Below are 19,296 nucleotides of genomic sequence, written 5' to 3'. Positions count from 1 at the left end.
TATGCTCAAATAAATTTGTTAGTCTCTAAGGTGCCACACGTACTCCTGTTCTTTTTGCGGACACAGACTAACACGGCTGCTACTCTGAAACCTATACCAAAATAGTTTGTCAGTTTCCGAAGTCACATGGAGAAAGGGATTAGAGAGCCCATTTCACTATTTTATGAAAATGATTTTAAAATGTGATATTTTTAAAGTACTATGAGAGTTAAAGATGAACTGAACTCAGTGGCTTAAGGTATCTGCATTTCTGCACAAAATTAATGTGACAAATTAAGTTTTTATTTAGCTCTCCTCTATCTGGGAAAGGTTGTAATTATGTTAGAGTGTTTACAACTAAAATATAGCTTTAAATAATAAATATGTGTTTCAAGAAATCATTTTAAATCTGCTTCTTTAACATAATCAACTCCATTTCAAGCCTCTGAATATTTCAATTGCAAACCTTGACTACATGTAAAATAAATTAAAACTATGTTATTTACATTCCAAATTATTTATAACATATACAGCTTGACAGCAATAAAAAAAATTTAAATTAACTTTTTTCTTTTTACCTTGCTTCTGACATGTGATGGGAATTGTATTGGAAATATCTATCTATCTTAGGTACTTACGTGGTCCCCATTACAATACTATCGAAGCACCCTACAATCTTTAATGTTTATTTATCCTGATAGCACCCATGTGAGGTACAGCAGTGTTGCTACCCCGTATCAGAGACAGGGACCTGAAGCCCAGAGCCACAAAGAGCCTGAATTTTCAATGTATTTAAGTGCCTAGCTCCCACTGAAATCAATGTGAGTTGGGTGCTTAAATACTTTAAAAAATCTGGCCCTAAGTGATGTGCCCAAGATCACACAGGAAGTCTGTGGCAGAGCAAGAAATTGGACCCAGGTGTCCTGAGACCAAGGCTGGAGCCCTACCTACTTTTTCTATGCCAGTATAGTCCATGTAAATAAAGTTGCACGTGTATCCCATATTAAACTTGAGAAGAGCTTACTGGTGTCCGAGGTAATTTAGTGGTTAGCAGAGCTCTGCAAAATTGTGCTTAGTCCAAACATTTGTCCTAGTCCCTTAAGTCCACTGCAATCAGAACTCCTAGTGCTGCCAAGGAGAGCACAGTGAATGGACTGTTTGTAGGACTGGGTCTAATTTCTTGGGTTTCCATCCACATGGGTTTGCTTTCCTCCCAAAACTCAAGTATTGCTTTGGGTTTCGTGCAGCTTGGTCAAAAACTACCAAGCTTCACTTGGTTCTATGGCAAAATCATGAGAAACTAAACGTTTCATATGGTTTTGAAAATAAAATCATAAATCCAACCAGGTTTGCTCAAAGCTAGCCTCACATTTGCAAAACTTCTGACAAGCCTGCTCTGAGTTTTGCGCTTGCAAATGAAATCCAGAAATCTGAAGAGCTTCATTTCTTCCTCTAGCAAAGGGCAGCTAAAACATTCGTACTGGATAGCTACCTTCACTTTGGGTACTGAAAATCCAGTGGACATGTTTCGAAAGGAGAAAATATAATGGCTGGCTTATCCTGTCTTGTGTATGTGGATACTGTGTGTAGTTTGAATTATTTAGAGATCATTCAGCTACCTTCACGCATTTCCAGGTTTGCTTTTAATGGACTCCTGGTTCTTTCCACAGTCATATCTTTTCCCTTTGGGATTTTCATATTCCATTTCTAGGTTACAGAACTGCAGTAACAATTTTATAGTGAAGGCTGTAAAACAATTTCCATTCTAAGCCCAATTACAACCCACTCTCTAAAATTCACAAAGAAACAAACTAACTCCTTTCAGTCTGAATTTTCCCATAGTCTGAGTTGATGACAAGGCCTTTCCACCATCCACAATAACAATTGATTCACCAGCTTTCAACCTGGCAATCTCTGAAGCTACCAACCAATTACCTTTATTAATCACTAGAACTGGAGTTTAAAATGGAAAAGCCAATCTTAGGTACATTTCCTGCTGCAGCCTCTACACCCTCTTCCCATCCTAACCTCTTCACCTTTCCCATTAAAAGTCTTTAACTATAATGGCTCCATTCCTGCAGACCCTCATACAAGCAAAGCCCCCACTGAAGTCAGTGGGAAGCTTGGTCTACATAAGGGCTTCAAAATAGATCCCATTTATTACATCTGCTTTGTAATAATACCCTTTCATCCATCTGCACTGGTCTTCCATGAGGGGGGAATGAGAGAGAGAGAAGTGAAGTCCACTGCAAATTGTAAAGGGCACCCTTCCTATGGAAATTGCTCCCAAATGTGTAGCAGACTCACCCGGGGTAAAAGGGTAATATCTGAAGCAAATTATAGGACTGATTTAATATTTAAAATGTACAGTCCTGGGGATTAAGAAGAAAGGGAGGGGGAGGCAAGCCTCTCTTTTAAGCTTTTTTGATTTAATCCTATTTAGTTTAGGAATCACAAAAGGCAACTCTGCACCTGATTACCAAGGAACCTTGACTATCGTGCCATGACCTCAATGTCACTGGGTGTGTATTTATATAATTAATGCAGTAATGCTGGCTTGTAACTAACATTAGGAGGTTTACTGCAGTACTAAAGTCACATAAATATCAACTCGAGGTAAAACTTCCAATGCTACCTTTAAAGCCTCATGAATGCAACATCTAAGTCACTCTGTCGGAAGTATCCTGGTGCCAGAGAATCAGTGGTAGTTTTGCATGGATTTCTGTGGGCCTGTATGTTACAGGAGGATAGTTCTGTTGATATCTCTTGTGATGTAATGTTTCACTGGTGTTTGGGAAACAACAGAATTAAAAACCCATAATATGAGAGAAGAGATGGAGAAGGAAATTAAGAAAAATGAGCAATGGAATAGAGTAAAAAAAACAGAAATGAGAGAGAAGAAAGGCTTGCTTTGAAGCATGAAGGACTCCAGTTGGTGGGATACTTTCCCACAGTGGGTACAGTTCAGTATATCAAATGAAAATTCTCCAGTTGATGCTTAGAACAAAATAACTAGAATTTAGGACCTGCTATTCTGAGGTTTTGGGCTTCTGTACCCCCCGGTGAAGCAAATGAGCGCTTCCGGTACATAGCACCTCTGAAAAATCAAGATCCTTCACAGAGATGAGAGCTTATCCTTTACTCCTCCCTGAAATAAAAGCGACTGGGCTAAATTCAGCTCTGATGTAAGCAGGTGCAACTCCACTGGCTACACTGGATTTGTGCCACTTGCAAATTTGATCCTGTTTGCACAGAACTGGAGGAGCAAAAGAAGGAATTCACATCCAAACCTTTGTTGCTGATTTAGCTTTGGGCCCAGAAGAAAGACAGGCCTACTATAAACTAGACAAAGCTATTAGACATTAACGTTCAGACAACACCTACCTCACTCCAGACCAGCATGGTGCCGAATATGACCTGTAACCCATCAAAGAAATTGTCTCCTATGATGATGACAGTGGCACCTCCTGTAGTCCATCCTTCACTCGGGCTGATAGCTTTGATACATGGTGTAGCTGCTTTTCAACACACATGAAAAAGAGAAGTATTTGGCTGTTAGAACTGGATTTTAATGACAGACAACTTGAGCGGGAGGGGGTGGGGGGAGCTTTCATTCCCTCCCTTCCCCCCACTAACATGAAGATTCCAGAAAGCTCATTCTTCCTTGCATGTGCATGTGCCCCCAATTAGATCTTTGGAGGGGAGATTTTTTTTTTGCCCATTAATTTTTGTCTTTGTGCTTCTGTCAAGACAATAAACAGGTTTTTAGCCTAGGCGAAGAAACTCACAGCATGGTAGACATAGACCGACGGTAAAACACAACATATTCCGATAGTTAGTGTATATTTAAATGCTGAGTACTTGATTCAACAAAAAGATAATCCGGCTACCTTTATTGTCCATTACAATATAAACTAACCATAAATACTACAGAAAATGTTCGTTAAATAAAAAAAGGGCACACAACTATATTACTTTAATTCTTCTGCAACAAGATCCACGCTGCTCCAAGGTCAGACTACCCTGCCGCGCTGCAATCCTGCAGCAACTGTCAAAATAAATATCTGCTACCAGGTCAAAAATTGTGCAATTAAGAAAGATGTGCAATGCACTTTCAGACAGAAGAAGTCCCCTGCCACGTGTGCACAGCAAACCTCCACTCTCACATATTGCCTTTCCTGCACGATATAGGCTACGTACCTTTCGTGAGGGTGCTGAGAGGGCAGTCAGAGTTAAAGCTGTCAGCACTCAGGGCTAGACCTGTCTGCCACAACACCCTGTAGGTTTTAGGACTTTAGAGTCACAAGCAAGCTGAGCACTGCATGCAGGCAGAACAGGGCAGCAAAATATTTATAGCCTGATTCTCTGCACTTACACTGGAGTAAATCAGGAGTTAACTGGCCTGAATCCAATGGCGTTATGCTGCTGTAAAAACAATGCAAACGAGAGGACAAACAGGCCCTCAGTTAACTGCGTCAGTGCAGGCTGATGGAGTGGCGGTTTGCCAATTTGCCTGCAGTAGCAGATTCTCAAGAGCCAGACCTGGGCAGAGATATTAGAGATATGGGCACAGACGGAGAGCAGCATAGGACTTGATCCTGCATACCACCCAGTACTCCCATCTAAGGCGCTCTGTGGACAAAGAATGTGGGACCCAATCCTTACATTATATTTGTGCACAATATGCCACTTGTGCCTATTCCTTGAACAGCTATACAAGAGGAATTGTTTAAAAAACCAACCCATCAATAAGTATAAGTTTTACAAAAGAGGCCTGTATTAGAAATAAACGAGGGGCCAGGTCCTCCATTGGGGTGAAATTCTGGCCCTACTGAAGTCAAATGGGAGTTTTGCTCATTGAGGCCAGCATTTCACCCCTACGTCTACTGGCATAGCTTCACTGAGAATGGGGTCCTCAATCTGCAGGCCAATTTATGGGGAGGTCATTAGCAGCTGATCATGGATTACATGTTAGTAGAAAGGCTTGGCAGATTGAACTGCCTGTTTGGTTTAGTCCAGGGGTCTCAAACACGCGGCGGTCCGTGGGGCTATTTCCTGCCGTCCGCTAGCTCCCCGCAGCCTCCCTGCCCCCCCAGCATTTACCTAGAGCGGCTCCGGCCCAGTGTGCACCGGGGGCAGGGTAGGCTCCCCTCCTGCCTACCCCCCTTGCCTCTCTGGGAAGCGGCCGGGACCTGGGGGAGGCCGGGGGGGCACAGGGGTCTGTGTGTTGCCCTGTCCGCTCCTCCAGGTACCTCCCCCAAAGTTCCCATTGGCCGCGGTTCCCCATTCCCAGCCAATGGGAGCATCGGGGAAGGTACCTGGAGGTGCAGCCAGGGCAACATACAGACCCCTGTGCCCCCCACCCAGGTCCTGGCCGCTTCCCAGAGCGGCAAGGGGGCAGGGCAGGCAGGCAGGCAGCCTGCCCTGCCCCCGGTGCGTGCCAAGCCGGATCCACCCCCCGAACCCTCCTGTAGCCGAACCCCCTGCACTGAGCCCCTTGCTGCACTCCTGCACCCCGACTCCCTGCCCTAAGCCTCCTGCTGCACCCCACAACCCTCCTGCCCTGAGTTACCTGCCGCACCCTGATCCCCTGCCCCACCCTGAACCCCAATCCCCTGCCCCGAGCCCCCTGCCGCACCCTGCACCCCTCCTGTACCCCCTGAGGGCAGGGAGGGGGCAGAGTTGGGGTGGTGATTTCAGGGAAGTGGTTGGAATGGGGGCAGGGAAGGGGTGGGAAGAGACTGGGCAGGGGCGGAGCCTCACAGAAGGGGTGGAGTGGGGGCGGGGCAGGGGCAGCGTGGGGTGGGGTGGTCAGTGGTGTGGCCCTCGGGCCAATGTACTAGTCCTCATGTGGCCCTCATGGTCATTTGAGTTTGAGACCCCTGGTTTAGTCATTTGAAATAATTGCCATGGTGCTCAGAACTTGTGTGCGGGTATTTTTTTCGTCTAAACCTAAAGGAAGTAAATAAAACAAGGAAATAAAAGAGACCGTGGCAGGCAGCGTGCTTTAAACCACTTTTAACACAAAGCGCTAAAGAAACACTAGGTATTAATGTTATTCATTAGGTAAGCGCCAGATGGTAGGAGTTGAATTGATGCACCCAACAAGACCACTCCGCTGAGCCAACTGGGAAGGTGGGCGGGCAAGGGGATGGGAATAAGGAAGGAATTGGAACTTGTTGAATCGCCACTACCACGAGATGTTTCTGTGGATATTGATGCAGAAAAGCTCCAGAGTGACAGATGATGTACATGGGATGCAAACAGACCCTGTCGCCACTTGCCAAAGGCTGTAAGAGTCAGGCACAAACTTTTCCACTACTTAAGATGATGGGTGTGCCAGCTAACATGAAAAAAACCCCAGCCAAAAATCATTACATTGCTCCAAATTTGGCAGTGGGCAGCACTTCAACTTTTACATGAACTAACAAAAGAAACATCCTAAAATTACAGGCATGAAAAGGCAGCACACACACAGAAGTAACTTCAATATGTTTAATTTGGATTCACGTTTGTCGCATAAAACTGTGCATAAAAACTTTGGAAAGCCCAAACCAAACGTTTTCCTTTTGAGTGAGCTCACAGCAATGGATTTACCACGAAACCAGCTTTTCTAAATGTCATCTAGCCCTTTCACAAAATCCAATCATTTCACCAATAAAAATTAAAATCAATTCCAAATTACACAATTCTTGATATTTATAGTTGACGGTGGGTATGCACACTGCAATAAAAATCCAAACATAATCCGTTCTCCACATGTCAGCAAGAGGAGCTACTCTTCTTAAGGACTAGAAGACAAACTTCAAAAAAAAAAAAACCACTCCAGTCATAAAAACTATTTGAGACCCTACATCATTAACTGAAACAGTATGCAGCCTTCACAATTACAGATTCAGTTCATCTTTAAAATGAACGTAAAGTATTTTTTGTAGTTGCAAGACCCAATTACAGATCCGTACCGTCTTGATGTTTACCTTGCAACTTTTCTTTTGTATCCTCAACATGGAAATCAGTGAAGGGCGCTGAATTCCTTGCACTGTTTTACATGTTTGGCTCTGATCCGGCAAACATTTACGTTACCTGCTTAACTTGAAGCATATGTCTATGCCCTATCAAGATCAATGGAACTTTAAGGAGCTGCCCAGACGCTTTCCCAAATTGAGGCTCTGAGCTCTGATTAATCAAGGCACTTGTGCACATGTGACCAGTCCCAGTGAATGGTGAACATGAAAGCTCAAAAACGTGTCTCTCCCCCCAAAGGAAGTTGGGCCAAGAAAAGATATTCCCTCCCTCATCTCCTCTCTCAAACATTTAACATGACACACACATTTAACTACCTTAGTGAAATTGTCAACAATAGCACTGGAAATATAGTACCCTGAGGACCTGAACTCAGGTTGGGGCAAATTAGTGAACAAGGGACTCGTTTTAGAAATACAGTGTGCGTCACCGGAGATGTGATCTGTTTACAGTGGGGTTGCATTTCTGATTGTTCATGGAGCCATGGGATCTCTCCCCTTTGGGGCAATACACTTTCAAGTTACACCTCCCACCTTCCCCCCATGCACCCACAGTGTTTTGTTTTAAACATATTTGGTTTGTAAATGTAAAGGTCTACATCACTGCACAAGTCAGAGCCCGGCACTGGAAGAGTTATGGAAATGCAGTGCTCCCAAAGTATCCAGCACCAGCACAGTGCAAGTGACACATGGGGGAGCAGCTCACTGGAACTTCAACACCCGCCCACTATTTATTGCCTCAGCACCAGGGCAGGCACGGTCCAGCTCCCAGTGCCCGGTATATTTGTTAATCATTTGGCATCTTTAACTGTATTTATCTTCCTGGGAGGTATTTACTTATCAGCAACGCTACAAAAATGGACGAGAAAACTGAATAATGTCCTGTGGAAAATTCTGATATTTCTACATTTGCTTTGGTTCCAAAACAGTACAAAACATTTAAATGGGGAGGGGAGGGGGAACTGCAGAACAAAAAGTTCCAAAAAGTTTCATTCCAAAATATCAAAATGAAAAATGTTAACATTTTCAACCACAACAAAAATGTCGTTTCAAAATGTTCACAGTTCAAAAGTTCCAAATGTTCATTTGAAATTAAAAGTTTTGCTTTGAATTTTCCTATCAAAAACCCGAAAAATTTCACTGAAATTGACATTTTCTGTGAATAATTTTGTTTTCGACGAAACTCCACATCTCATCAGGAAAACCTGTCAGTGAAAATTTTTTGACCAACTCTAACAGTAACGTAGTGACACATGCCCACTTGATAAAACAGGGCAGAATTCAATTCCAAGCTTCCGTAAGAGTTATCATAATAAACAACAGTGAATGCACACACACTTTAAATAATGAAAGGCAGACAACCCAACTGTATCCTGAACCAAAAGAGCTTGTAAGTGTCACTGCCAGATGCCATTTTAAAAAAAAAAATCACTCAGACATTCAGTGTGAGTGTACTCCGTTCACAGCATCTTCTCAAAGCAGAGTCTCTGGATTGAATAAACACGGGAGACCACATTAACTGCAACCTCTCAAACAGCACATGTGAACCTTGCCACTCCTGATTGAAGATGATATGGCCATATCCTACACCCATAAAAGTTTGCTTGTGGTTATGAGCATTAACGAGATCCTCTCATTCCTTGCAAGACATTGAGAAAAATAAATGTTGACATGCGTTTTGCTGTGCAGCTCCTGCTATCTGTAATAACAGAGAGAGATGTTAAGCATCTAGGGTGAAGTCTGGGAGATTTGCCACTGCCTTCAATAGAGCAAGGATTTCATCCTCAGGGAGAGATTTTTCAAAAACGCTTAAGGGATTTAGGAGCACAAATCCCATTGACTTTCAAGGGAACTCATGCTACTTAGGTGCTTTTGAAAAATCTTCCCCTTCTTTTCTGGAGTGTTGGTGAATTTTCACAACTTTCCATAACTGGATGCTATGTACCAACTTCAGCGCATAAGAAACAAAAGAGAAGAGAAAAGTTTTTTTTTCCACCGAGGAATTGGGTGTGTATGTATGTGTGTGTATGTCTGCTTTTTCCCCCCAGACACCAAAGTAGAGGAGACTTTCCTTCCTTCAAACTGTGACAATAAAATGATTACCCCGCCACAGTTTAGCATAATGGTTCAGAAATGCTTGTGGCATATTGCAGAGTTAAAGTGGAAATTATTAGGTAGCTCTTCTTTGTTATAATAATGATCACTCCACAAATAAAAGCTCTTCTCCCAAAGGTACTGCAAGGCACAAAATGCTAATTCTGAAGATTATGTGTGCGCTTTTATTAAATATTACTATGCCCTGTCTGTTTGAAGGCTTCACTGCTCTGATTGTTTTATGAGTGCCATGTTAATGTCAGCCCCATCTCGCTAGCAGCAGGCACACATTTTACCTTTTGTATGAGAGTTGATCAAAGGCCACGTGCTGGGGGAATTGCTGAGAAAACACGGACAAGCGATAAAAATCTAACAGATTAATTGGTTTAAATTTCATTTCAGGGTGTTGAACTTTGGCTTGGGCCGCTAATACTACACTACGAGTCAGGGCCTAATTACCAGATTTCCAATTTGCCTCTGAACAATGGTTGGGAGGGAGGGAGACCAGGAGTAATAATAATAATAAAAAATGCTTACAGCCTCTCGTACATATTTAACAACTAATGTTCTGCATGCAGACAATTTCACTGGAGACTCAAAGAGCAACGGAAGACAGAAGAAACAGCAGATGCCTTCAGGACCATCAAACATCCTGATTTACAGAATCAATGTGAGAGTGAGTCAAGTGCCCCGCACGCATGCACCAGACCTATCAGACTCTTTATTAGGGACCTGAATTTATAAGTGGGAATTACATTTTACCCGCACCGTAGAAATGATCTATGTCACTGATAGAAAAGAGGGGCCAGAGGGAAAACGGTGTTTACTTCAGGGTTTATGGGTGGCTTCAGGAAGAAGGGTTAATTGAGCTCAGAGGTTCATGCTCCCCGAGGTGAATTAGCAGGATGCACAGCTACCAGCAGGGTTCTGGGGCTGCTCTTATTTTGTTTCTAGAATCTACTTGCGCTATGATTAATATCTCGTTTGTGCTCGAGACTGTAGGAGTGAGCCGGTGTGCCGTTTGTATCATGAAATATTGTTTCGCCCTTCATTATCCAGAGAGGAGGCTCTGGCAACAGTTGCATCAACACAACAGGAGTTAAAATTATGGGATGTGGGCTTGCATTTTTTTCATAGGACGGACTCTGATAGGCAAACACAGTGCAATTGCATATAGCCAGGTAAAGTTGGGAATTCAGATACAGCTTCCATACGTCTCAAGGAAATTTTAAAAGTCAGGTAAGATTAAAATGTCTGCCTGAAATGACATGTATTTACTTTTATTTTACATTTTCCAAGCTAGAACCTCTGGCCAAAACTCTTCATGGAAATCAGCCACTGACTAAACTCGAGTTTACAGGCTTGATCCAGCAAGGTGCTGAGAGTCCTCACATCCTGCCCCATTTGGGCCCTGATTCAGCAAAGCATTTATGCAAGTACTTAAGTCCCACTGAACTTCACTGAAGTGCTCTACAGAACCCAGGCCCCCATGCTCACCCTTTGTGGGAACGGAAGGGGCTGAGAATCTTGCCTCTTGGCCATTTTCAAAAATGGCAATTTTCATGAAAATTTGTTTCCCCTCCTGCAAATTTTACTTTTCTTTTAACTTTCTATGAATTTCTTTCCTATTCATCATTCACTGTGGGCTGCTTGCATTCCCCATTCTGACCACTCAGCTTAGTCACACTGTGGGATTTCTTTTTTCTAGAGCTGAAAATGATCATTTTTCCACAAAAAAAACAAAAAAAAGTTTTGAAAAGATTAGGGCTGTCAAGCGATTAAAAAAATTAATTGTGATTAACTGCTCAATTAAAAAATAATCCAATTAATCGCACGATTTATCGCGCTGTTAAACAATAATAGAATACCATTTATTTAAATATTTTGAATGTTTTGTACATTTTCAAATAGATTGACTTCAATTACAACACAGAATAAAAAGTGTACTGTGCTCACTCTTTCTATTTATTTTTGAATACAAATATTTGCACTGTAAAAAACAAAAGAAACAGTATTTTTCAATTCACCTAATACAAGTACTGTAGTGCAATCTCTTTATCATGAAAGTTGAACTTACAAACATAGAATTATATTAAAAAAACTGCGTTCAAAATAAAACAATGTAAAACTTTAGAGCCTACAAATCCACTCAGTCCTACTTCTTGTCCAGCCAATCACTCAAACAAGTTTGTTTACATTTGCAGGAGATAATGCAATCCCTCTTCTTCTTTACAATGTCACCTGAAAGCGAGAACAGGCATTCGCATGGCACTGTTGTAGGCCGGCATCGCAATATATTTACATGCCAGATGCGCTCAGGATTCATATGTCCCTTCATGTTTCAACCACCATTCCAGAGGACATGGGTCCATGCTGATGACAGGTTCTGCTTGATAACGATCCAAAGCAGTGCAGACTGACGCATGTTCATTTTCATCATCTGAGTCAGATGCCACCAGCAGAAGGTTGATTTTCTTTTTTGGTGATTCAGGTTCTGTAGTTTCCTCATCAAAGTGTTGCTCTTTTTAAACTTCTGAAAGCATGCTCCACACCTCGTCCCTCTCAGATTTTGGAGGGCACTTCAGATTCTTAAACTTTGAGTCGAGTGCTGTAGCTATCTTAATAAATCTTACATTGGTACCTTCTTTGCATTTTCTCAAATCTGCAGTGAAAGTGTTCTTAAAATGAATAACATGTGCTGGGTGATCACCCGAGACTGCTATAACATGAAATATATGGCAGACATACAATTTTCCCCCAAGGAGTAATTAACACATTATTTTTTAACGAGCATCATCAGCATGGAAGCATGTCCTCTGGAATGGTGGCCAAAGCATGAAAAGGCACACGACTGTTTAGCATATCTGGCACGTAAATACTTTGCAATGCCAGGTACAAAAGTGCCATGTGAATGTCTGTTCTCACTTTCAGGTGACGTAAATAAGAAGCAGGCAGCATTATCTCCTGTAAATGTCAACAAACTTGTTTGTCTTAGCGATTGGCTGAACAAGAAGTAAGACTGAGTGGACTTATAGGATCTAAAGTTTTACATTGTTTTGTTTTTGAGTGCAGTTATCTAACAAAAAAAATCTACATTTGTAAGTTGCACTTTCACAATAAAGAGATTGCACTATAGTACTTGTATGAGGTGAACTGAAAAATACTATTTCATTTGTTTATCATTTTACAGAGAAAATATTTGTAATCAAAAATAATAATATAAAATGAGAACTGTACACTTTGTATTCTGTGTTGTAATTTAAACCAATATATTTTAAAATGTAGAAAAAATCCAAAATATTTAATAAAATTTCAGTTGGTATTCTACTATTTAACAGTGTGATTAAAACTGCGATTAATCACAATTAATGTCTTTATCGTGATTAATTTTTTTGAGTTAATCGCGTGAGTTAACTGCGATTAATCGATAGCCCTAGAAAAGATAAACTATTATTGTTGCAAAAAAATCAAACTAGGAACCTTACCATTTCTGAAATTCCTGCTCCCCACCCTGAGAAATTATTTTGTTTTAATCAGCAGCACTTGCTGCCTTGGAGGACTGAGGCCTAGATATCTGCCCACTTACCATCCCTCCTATTTCAAATCAAAACATGATTTTGTACCTATGAAGCCAAATCCCACTTGCTTTTCACCAAAGAGACTTGAAAACAGTTGAATTTGATCCACTGACTTTATTGAGCCTAGCCACATACATAAGGGCTGCCAGATCACCCCATAAGTAAGTGTCTAAAGTACTAGTCATAGAGAGTTGAAGGAAAGAGAATGTGACAGTGTGTTTCACAGTTGAAGGAAAGAGAATGTGACAGTGTGTTTCACATACTGTACCCACAGCATTAAATCTTCCCTCCAAATCTAAACAACGTATTTGCTGTTTATCTTAGTAAAATGAAGATTTTCCTGCTTTCCTCTGTGGCAGTATGGTCGGCTCCCCTCCCTATTCAGCTCTGACAATAAGCAGCTGCTATGCAGGAAACAGGGTAACAGAGGTTTCCCTCTTGAAAAGATTACTCATGTAGCTTTATACAACACATGCAGGAGGCTGAGATATTCCCCACCCCCTGGTTTACGCATCTCTGTATTTAAGAATGATAATACATGAGTTTTAGCGATTCACACCACTCTGAAAATGGCAGCTCCCCCCTGGATCTGTGTGACACCAGTGCTGGACATAATCATCGTCAAACAGTTCACAAATCATGCCACGCTTGTGGGCTGGGTTTTGGTCTGGTTTAATAGTGGAATTAAAGGTTTTAACTGAGAGTTTCAAAGCTGCCTAAGATTTTGGATGGCCAGTTCCCATTAATTTTAACGGAAATTGGGAATGCAAATCCCCTGGTGTAATATTCCCGCTACAATCAATACTTAAAACCAATGTTTCCTTTTCTTATCTTTACTGAAGCTTCAGCTAATGAAATTACACTTTGCTGACTCCTCTGTGTTTCTCTTTCCTGGAGGATTCCTTTAACCTAAACCCTATTTCTAGAGCTTTCTGGTTTTGGCCAGCAGTTGAGACACATTATTGCACGGAATGAAAAAGGCAGCATTAAATAATGAAGGATATAATACACCTCCTCCTTACCCAGGGTTCCACAGCCAGACTATAACAGCACACTTCAAAGATTAAAATTAGAAGGATGAAAATGGTCCTGTGCATTCCACTCAACCCCTTCCTCGACAGTTCTCAACGTTGGTTGCTTCAGCACGAGTGCATGGGGAGGAAAGAGGCCAGACGTGCCCCAGCTGTCTTTTGTGGGGGTACTATGCCTGCCTCCAGCCCTCCTGATGAGGCCGGGGGGGGGGGTGGAGCGGGGGCTGGCAGATCATAGGTGAGCATGCCTTCAGGATTAGACCATGCTGGCCAGATAGGCATTCCCCTGCACAGTTTGAGAATCCCATTTTGGGGATTCCAAGGCATTGATTTAAGTTAGGTTCTGAACAGCTCATCCACATGTAGGTGCTTTGCAAATGCCAACCGATATAAACATAGACACTAGGAGACTCAGGTCCCGGCAGGGTTACGTGGCGACTGTACGGTGGCTTTGAAAAGTTCAGTGGTGCCTTAGGTGGACAAAGGCACCGAAAGAGGCAGATAGACACATACGTATTTTTAAAGAGCTGGGTTCCAGGTGTTTTTGAAAATCCCACTCAGCGGTTATTTGCATCTTTGAGTGTTCAAATACCTTTGGAAATTTGACCCAGAGGAGCCAAAGTTCCATTAACTTTCACATTTGAAAATGGGACTTAAGTGTTCCCCTGAGGCGGAAGGCTGACATCAGCACTGCCCAGAGTCCTTAGTGGAGAGGAGAGACCAGTGCACCCAGAAGCATCAGCCAGTACCACCACTGCATGGCCTACCAGGCTGTTGGAATAGCCCCCACTCCATGACTGGTTGCAAGCTCTCTAGGGTTCACAAGCTGATGCAATGAACACCCAACAGCATGCATTCCCAGCGGCCATTTGCATGCACTGCCCTGGGCAGGCTGAATGCCTTGCAGCATCTCCATTCACTTGCACAACAATGCATTCCCCCCCCCCCGACCCCATCCCACTGGGGAGTTCCTAAAATAAGCAAAGACACAGTTTGTCCCTTAAGAACAAGAAATTGAAGAACAGGAAAATGCAAGTACTATCTAAGGCCCAATGCACGCACAAAGATGCAATGATGTGTGTTCTTTTAAACCAATTTCATTAAACCAGTGCAAAACCCTGTGTGGACTTTCACAATGATTTCAGTTCGCTTATATCTGTTTAGCTCCATTGGTAAAGTTGCAGGCACATGCTACACCAATATAACCAATTTTAAACGAGTACATGTGTCCACATAAAAGCTTGCATTAATTTACATTGATTTTTTAAATTAGTTAAATCAGGGCAATTCTTGAGTGGAGACAAGACCTACGCTGAAAATGAAGGTTCGAAAAGTGCGGTCTATTTCAACCCTAGAAGTATTGCAATCTAGCTGCATATCTTGCTCACCCCAGACCTCAAGTGAATTTAAACCAGTGCCCCTTGAATGGTGCTAATTAAGGCCCTGATTCATAAGACAATCCATGCGCTTAAATTTAAGCATGTATTTAAGTGATTTGCTGAATCAGGACCTAGAACAAGGGATTGAGCTTTTATAAATCAATCATTTGCTAATATAATTGCAGAAGAAAAATCACATTTCTGTCTTCCCCAATTTCTGGGGAGAGATGTTCTTAATTCTTCCAGTTCGGAAGAGAATACAAACTCAGATTTCAGTAGAATGTTAGAGAAAATATAAAATCTGGCTCTAGGAAAGCAAATGTTTCCTGGGTTCTGAAAGAATGAGAAAGTTCAGTGATAGAAGACCTACTTCAATTGCTCAACAGTGTAAAGTCTTGACATTTTGAGGGACACAAGTGTGTAGTTTTATAGCCACAGTGGAAAGAATTGTTCAATAACATTATTTAGCAATATCTAAAAGCTAATCTACATGCAAATGCAGTCTTAACTCTTCAAATTCAGGAAGCATAGCTGGTGACGCAAATATTCCAGTAATGCCCTCGCAGCCAAACAAAATATAGAAATGTATGCCATTCTAATTCTAACCAACCTAAATCAAACATTAACATCAGATTAGTTTTTCTGTCACTTACCCTATTGCAAAAAGAAAGAAAAAACAAATCTATTTAAACCAATCTGAAATGAATTATTCATACAGCTGATTGCGATATTTATTGTAACAATAAGACGTTTATTTGCCTGATTGTACAACAAATGAATCATTCCTTTCTTCCCGGAAAAATAGGTTTCCTGACCAAAATTAACTTTTAGCTCAATTCTTCTGGTTAAGAACAGTCCACAAAAGAGGCTGAGGAAATCATCGTTCAAAAACAGAACAAACCATGTAGAAACACAAAGCAGTTGGGGGAGAGAGGGGGAGGGAACTGAAATCCAGTTATGCTAAGGAAAATTCAAGTACCCTAAGAGTTCTTATCCCTGTTCTGATTTCTCTTACAAATCAGACGATGTACTCTAATGCAATTTTCTGGAGAATTATAAAGTCAAATATGAACAAGTCTAGTGGAAAATCTGTGACGTTAATCTTGGCCTAAGTCATATTTTTAACAGGCGCTGAATTTGTGCGCCGGTTTATCCAGATGGCCGTACAGGAATCATCGTGATAGGATTAAGCCTTTGTGCTGCACTCTGCTCCATCTGTTCTCAGAGGTTTGCCTGTGCCTATCAGAATACGAATTTTTAGCGTATGACTAGTAGCCTGACTAAAAGCAGCCATTTAAACACACACACACACAATTAGTAATGTGGGATGAAGTTAGCTTTACGATTTACCACTAAAGAAACATCTTGGTTTTATTCTTCTTCTAAAGAATGAAGTAAGTAGTATCAAAATTCAAACTAAAAAGGATTTTTGTTGTTGTTCTGGGACTTGTTCAATTCATTAAACCATAATACTGCCATAAATTTATAAATGAAGGCATGACTAAACATTAAGTAGCATGGCTCTTCATCTTTGAAATCTATCACAGTATTGGAATGTATGATATATTTTCACTTTGAAGATATCATGGTTAAATATTCAAGATTAAAAAAAAAAAGAAAAGAAAACAGTGTAGATACCTGTTATTACTGTCTCAGTCTAGTCACAGGCGAAGAAAAAAAGGCCTGTAAAAAATACCTTTATTTCCATTCATGTTGCTTTTTGCTTTGATCAGCTACCTATTAAAGACACAGGCTTTTGCATTCATTGTTGCAACCTGCCAGATGCAGCAAGGATGCATGTTCAACACGTGCAAAAATTCAGCTCAGCCAGGCTCAGTGACAGATTACACTGAGTTGCCAACTGAGAGATCTGGGTCCGAAGGATGGCCTCAGGTGTCCAGGCTCTGGGCCAAGGGAATAGGTAGAGAAACTGGCTGTTTTATAAGAAAAGCAGCCCAAGTAGTCAGATGGTTTAACTCAACTGCTTTCCTAGCCAGAAAAACACTACAGGCTAATGTATAACAGGGAGGAAGGTGGCAAAGAAAAATAAACAATGATTCCATTGATATTATTATTAATTATTATTAATAATAATTAGGGTTTGGTGCAGGAAAGAAAATAGCGCTTAGCCCATGTTTGTGATGGCAGTGGGACGGTAATGCAGCCACCATAACCTGGACTGCATTTAAGGAAGAAGACCTCGTTACATCCTAAAGACTGAGAGACCCTTGTCTTTCAGAATGTTCCTGCCTCTGTTCTTTGTACTAGAGTAAATGGAAGGGTCAAGTACCTCTTTCCCATAATTTAGGTTTTACTTGCAAAAACACAAGCATAAAAACATATTTGTACTTGGTCGTATCTGTCCAGCACTGACAGCACATAAAACCAGCATGCTGAAAATCTGAAGAGTGAATGCTTTGGACCCAGGCCTAGAAATGCTTAGAGAAGTTGCTCTTTCAATGCAGCTGATAAAATAATAATAAAATAATACGACTTTATTCATTTATTTAAACTGTAGTAGCACCAGGGGTACCAATCAAGGGCCAGGGCCACGTTGTGCTAGGCGCTTTACCAGACACACAGGAGAAGAACAGAGCTCACTTTTAATATAAGGAAATGCATCCGATGAAGTGAGCTGTAGCTCACGAAAGCTTATGCTCAAATCAACTGGTTAGTCTCCAAGGTGCCACAAGTCCTCCTGTTCTTTTTGCGAATACAGACTAACACGGCTGCTACTCTGAAATCTGAATTTGTTCAGCATTTTTTCACCCTCTGCTTATCATCAAAGAGCCAGAGAATGGTGAACAACCTGTTTTAACCTGGACACACTGCTCCATGTCCCTGTGACTTCAAATCCCAATCCACCCAATGAGAACCGCAGCATTGAAATAGGGGCCGCTTCATGGTTATGCCTGAAACTAACTCTGAGCTCTAACCCTCCCTTCCAGCAAGGAGCAGATAACCCCAAATCCATAATTCTGTAGGCAAGTTTGCATTTTCAGGGAATACCTCAGTGAAGTGTATAGCCCCGCCCTCGACACCAGGAAAGGAAACTTGCTTTGATCTCATGTTGAATATGTACAGAGCCTCTTAAACAGCTACCAAAATACCATAATCACGGTTATTTATCAAAACACCAGTTAAACCACTGAATATAGTGTCTGAATTCCCTTTCACATGCATTGCTGATTAACAGGGAAATGGAAATGGAGCTAATGGGAATTAGGTTCCTAATCTGCTAAGCGCTTTTGAAAATCCCAGTAGGTGCCTATCTGCATCTTTAGCCACCTAAATAAATTTGAAAATCTGGCCCAAAGACTAGAGAATTTGGGGTGCCCAACTTGACATCCTTTATGGGAGCCTTGTTTGCAGAAAGTGCTGAACATCCACTCTCTGAAAGTCAGCCCCTTTTATGTATCTCAAACTGAGCATCACTAGTCACTTTTGAAAATAAGAATAAATACTAACACCGCCGTCCTCTTCTCTAGTGCTTTACATCAGCAGATCTCAAAACACTTTACAAAGGAGTTACATCATCACCCCATTTTACAGATGAGGAAAATGAGGCACAGGCAGGGAAATTGACTTGACCAAGGTCACCCAGCAGGCCACTGGCAGAGCCAGGAACAGACTCTTGGCCTCCCGTGTCCGAGTCCAGCGATCTAGCCCCTAAGGGAAACTGCCTCCCTAATGTAAGCCTAAATCCCTAACTCGCTTTTGAAAACGATTTTCGGCTGCTAAGCCATTTAGATGCTTTTTGAAAAATGTCCCTTTTCCCTTTTGTAACCAGGCTCCTCACCACACCCATTTCACTCAGCGAGGTCATAAGCCAGTGTGTGTGTGACATCACAGTTGCTTTCATGCTGAAGATTTTTTGTGCACAAAGAGGGGACTGTGAATGCCTGGAATGAATCAGAAATGCAGAAGAGGTGGATTAGAAAAGAGAAAAGCGTCAGGTTCTACTCCGGGAAAAATGTGTCTGGCACTGCCAAAAACACTCAGTGGGAGTCATTTCCTGGATCTCAGTGGGAGCAGGGTGAGGCCAGGATGGAGCATGTTTGGAAATCCCAGCCCAAATGCACCCAAGCAGTTACTGGTGGTAAACCACTGGCTGTCCTTTAATGATAAACTACATCAATACAGACCCACCAGCTAGAAGCCAACAAAGACGTAATGCTGAGAATGGTCTGAATGGGCCAGATCCTGCCCAGAC

The 19,296-nt window shown here is 41.8% G+C and overlaps 1 protein-coding gene across 9 annotated transcripts in view; it reads right to left on the bottom strand.

Annotated features, from left to right (window-relative positions):
• EBF1 (EBF transcription factor 1) overlaps positions 1-19,296 on the bottom strand; it is a 334,181-nt gene that overhangs the window by 91,137 nt on the left and 223,748 nt on the right. For 5 of the 9 annotated variants that reach the window (XM_073355192.2, XM_073355197.2, XM_073355195.2 and 2 more), the window contains exon 9: positions 3,364-3,497. In XM_073355192.2, coding sequence (XP_073211293.1) covers positions 3,364-3,497 — 134 coding nt within the window. The remainder of the gene's footprint in view (positions 1-3,363; positions 3,498-19,296) is intronic. The other 4 variants (XM_073355193.2, XM_073355198.2, XM_073355196.2 and 1 more) reach the window with 1 other exon arrangement.

The sequence above is a fragment of the Lepidochelys kempii genome, chromosome 8 (genome assembly GCF_965140285.1).
Source record: "Lepidochelys kempii isolate rLepKem1 chromosome 8, rLepKem1.hap1, whole genome shotgun sequence".
NCBI classification, from domain to species: Eukaryota; Metazoa; Chordata; order Testudines; family Cheloniidae; genus Lepidochelys; species Lepidochelys kempii.
The sequence above is the reverse complement of the archived record's forward strand: the minus strand, read 5'-3'. Positions and strand labels throughout refer to the sequence as shown.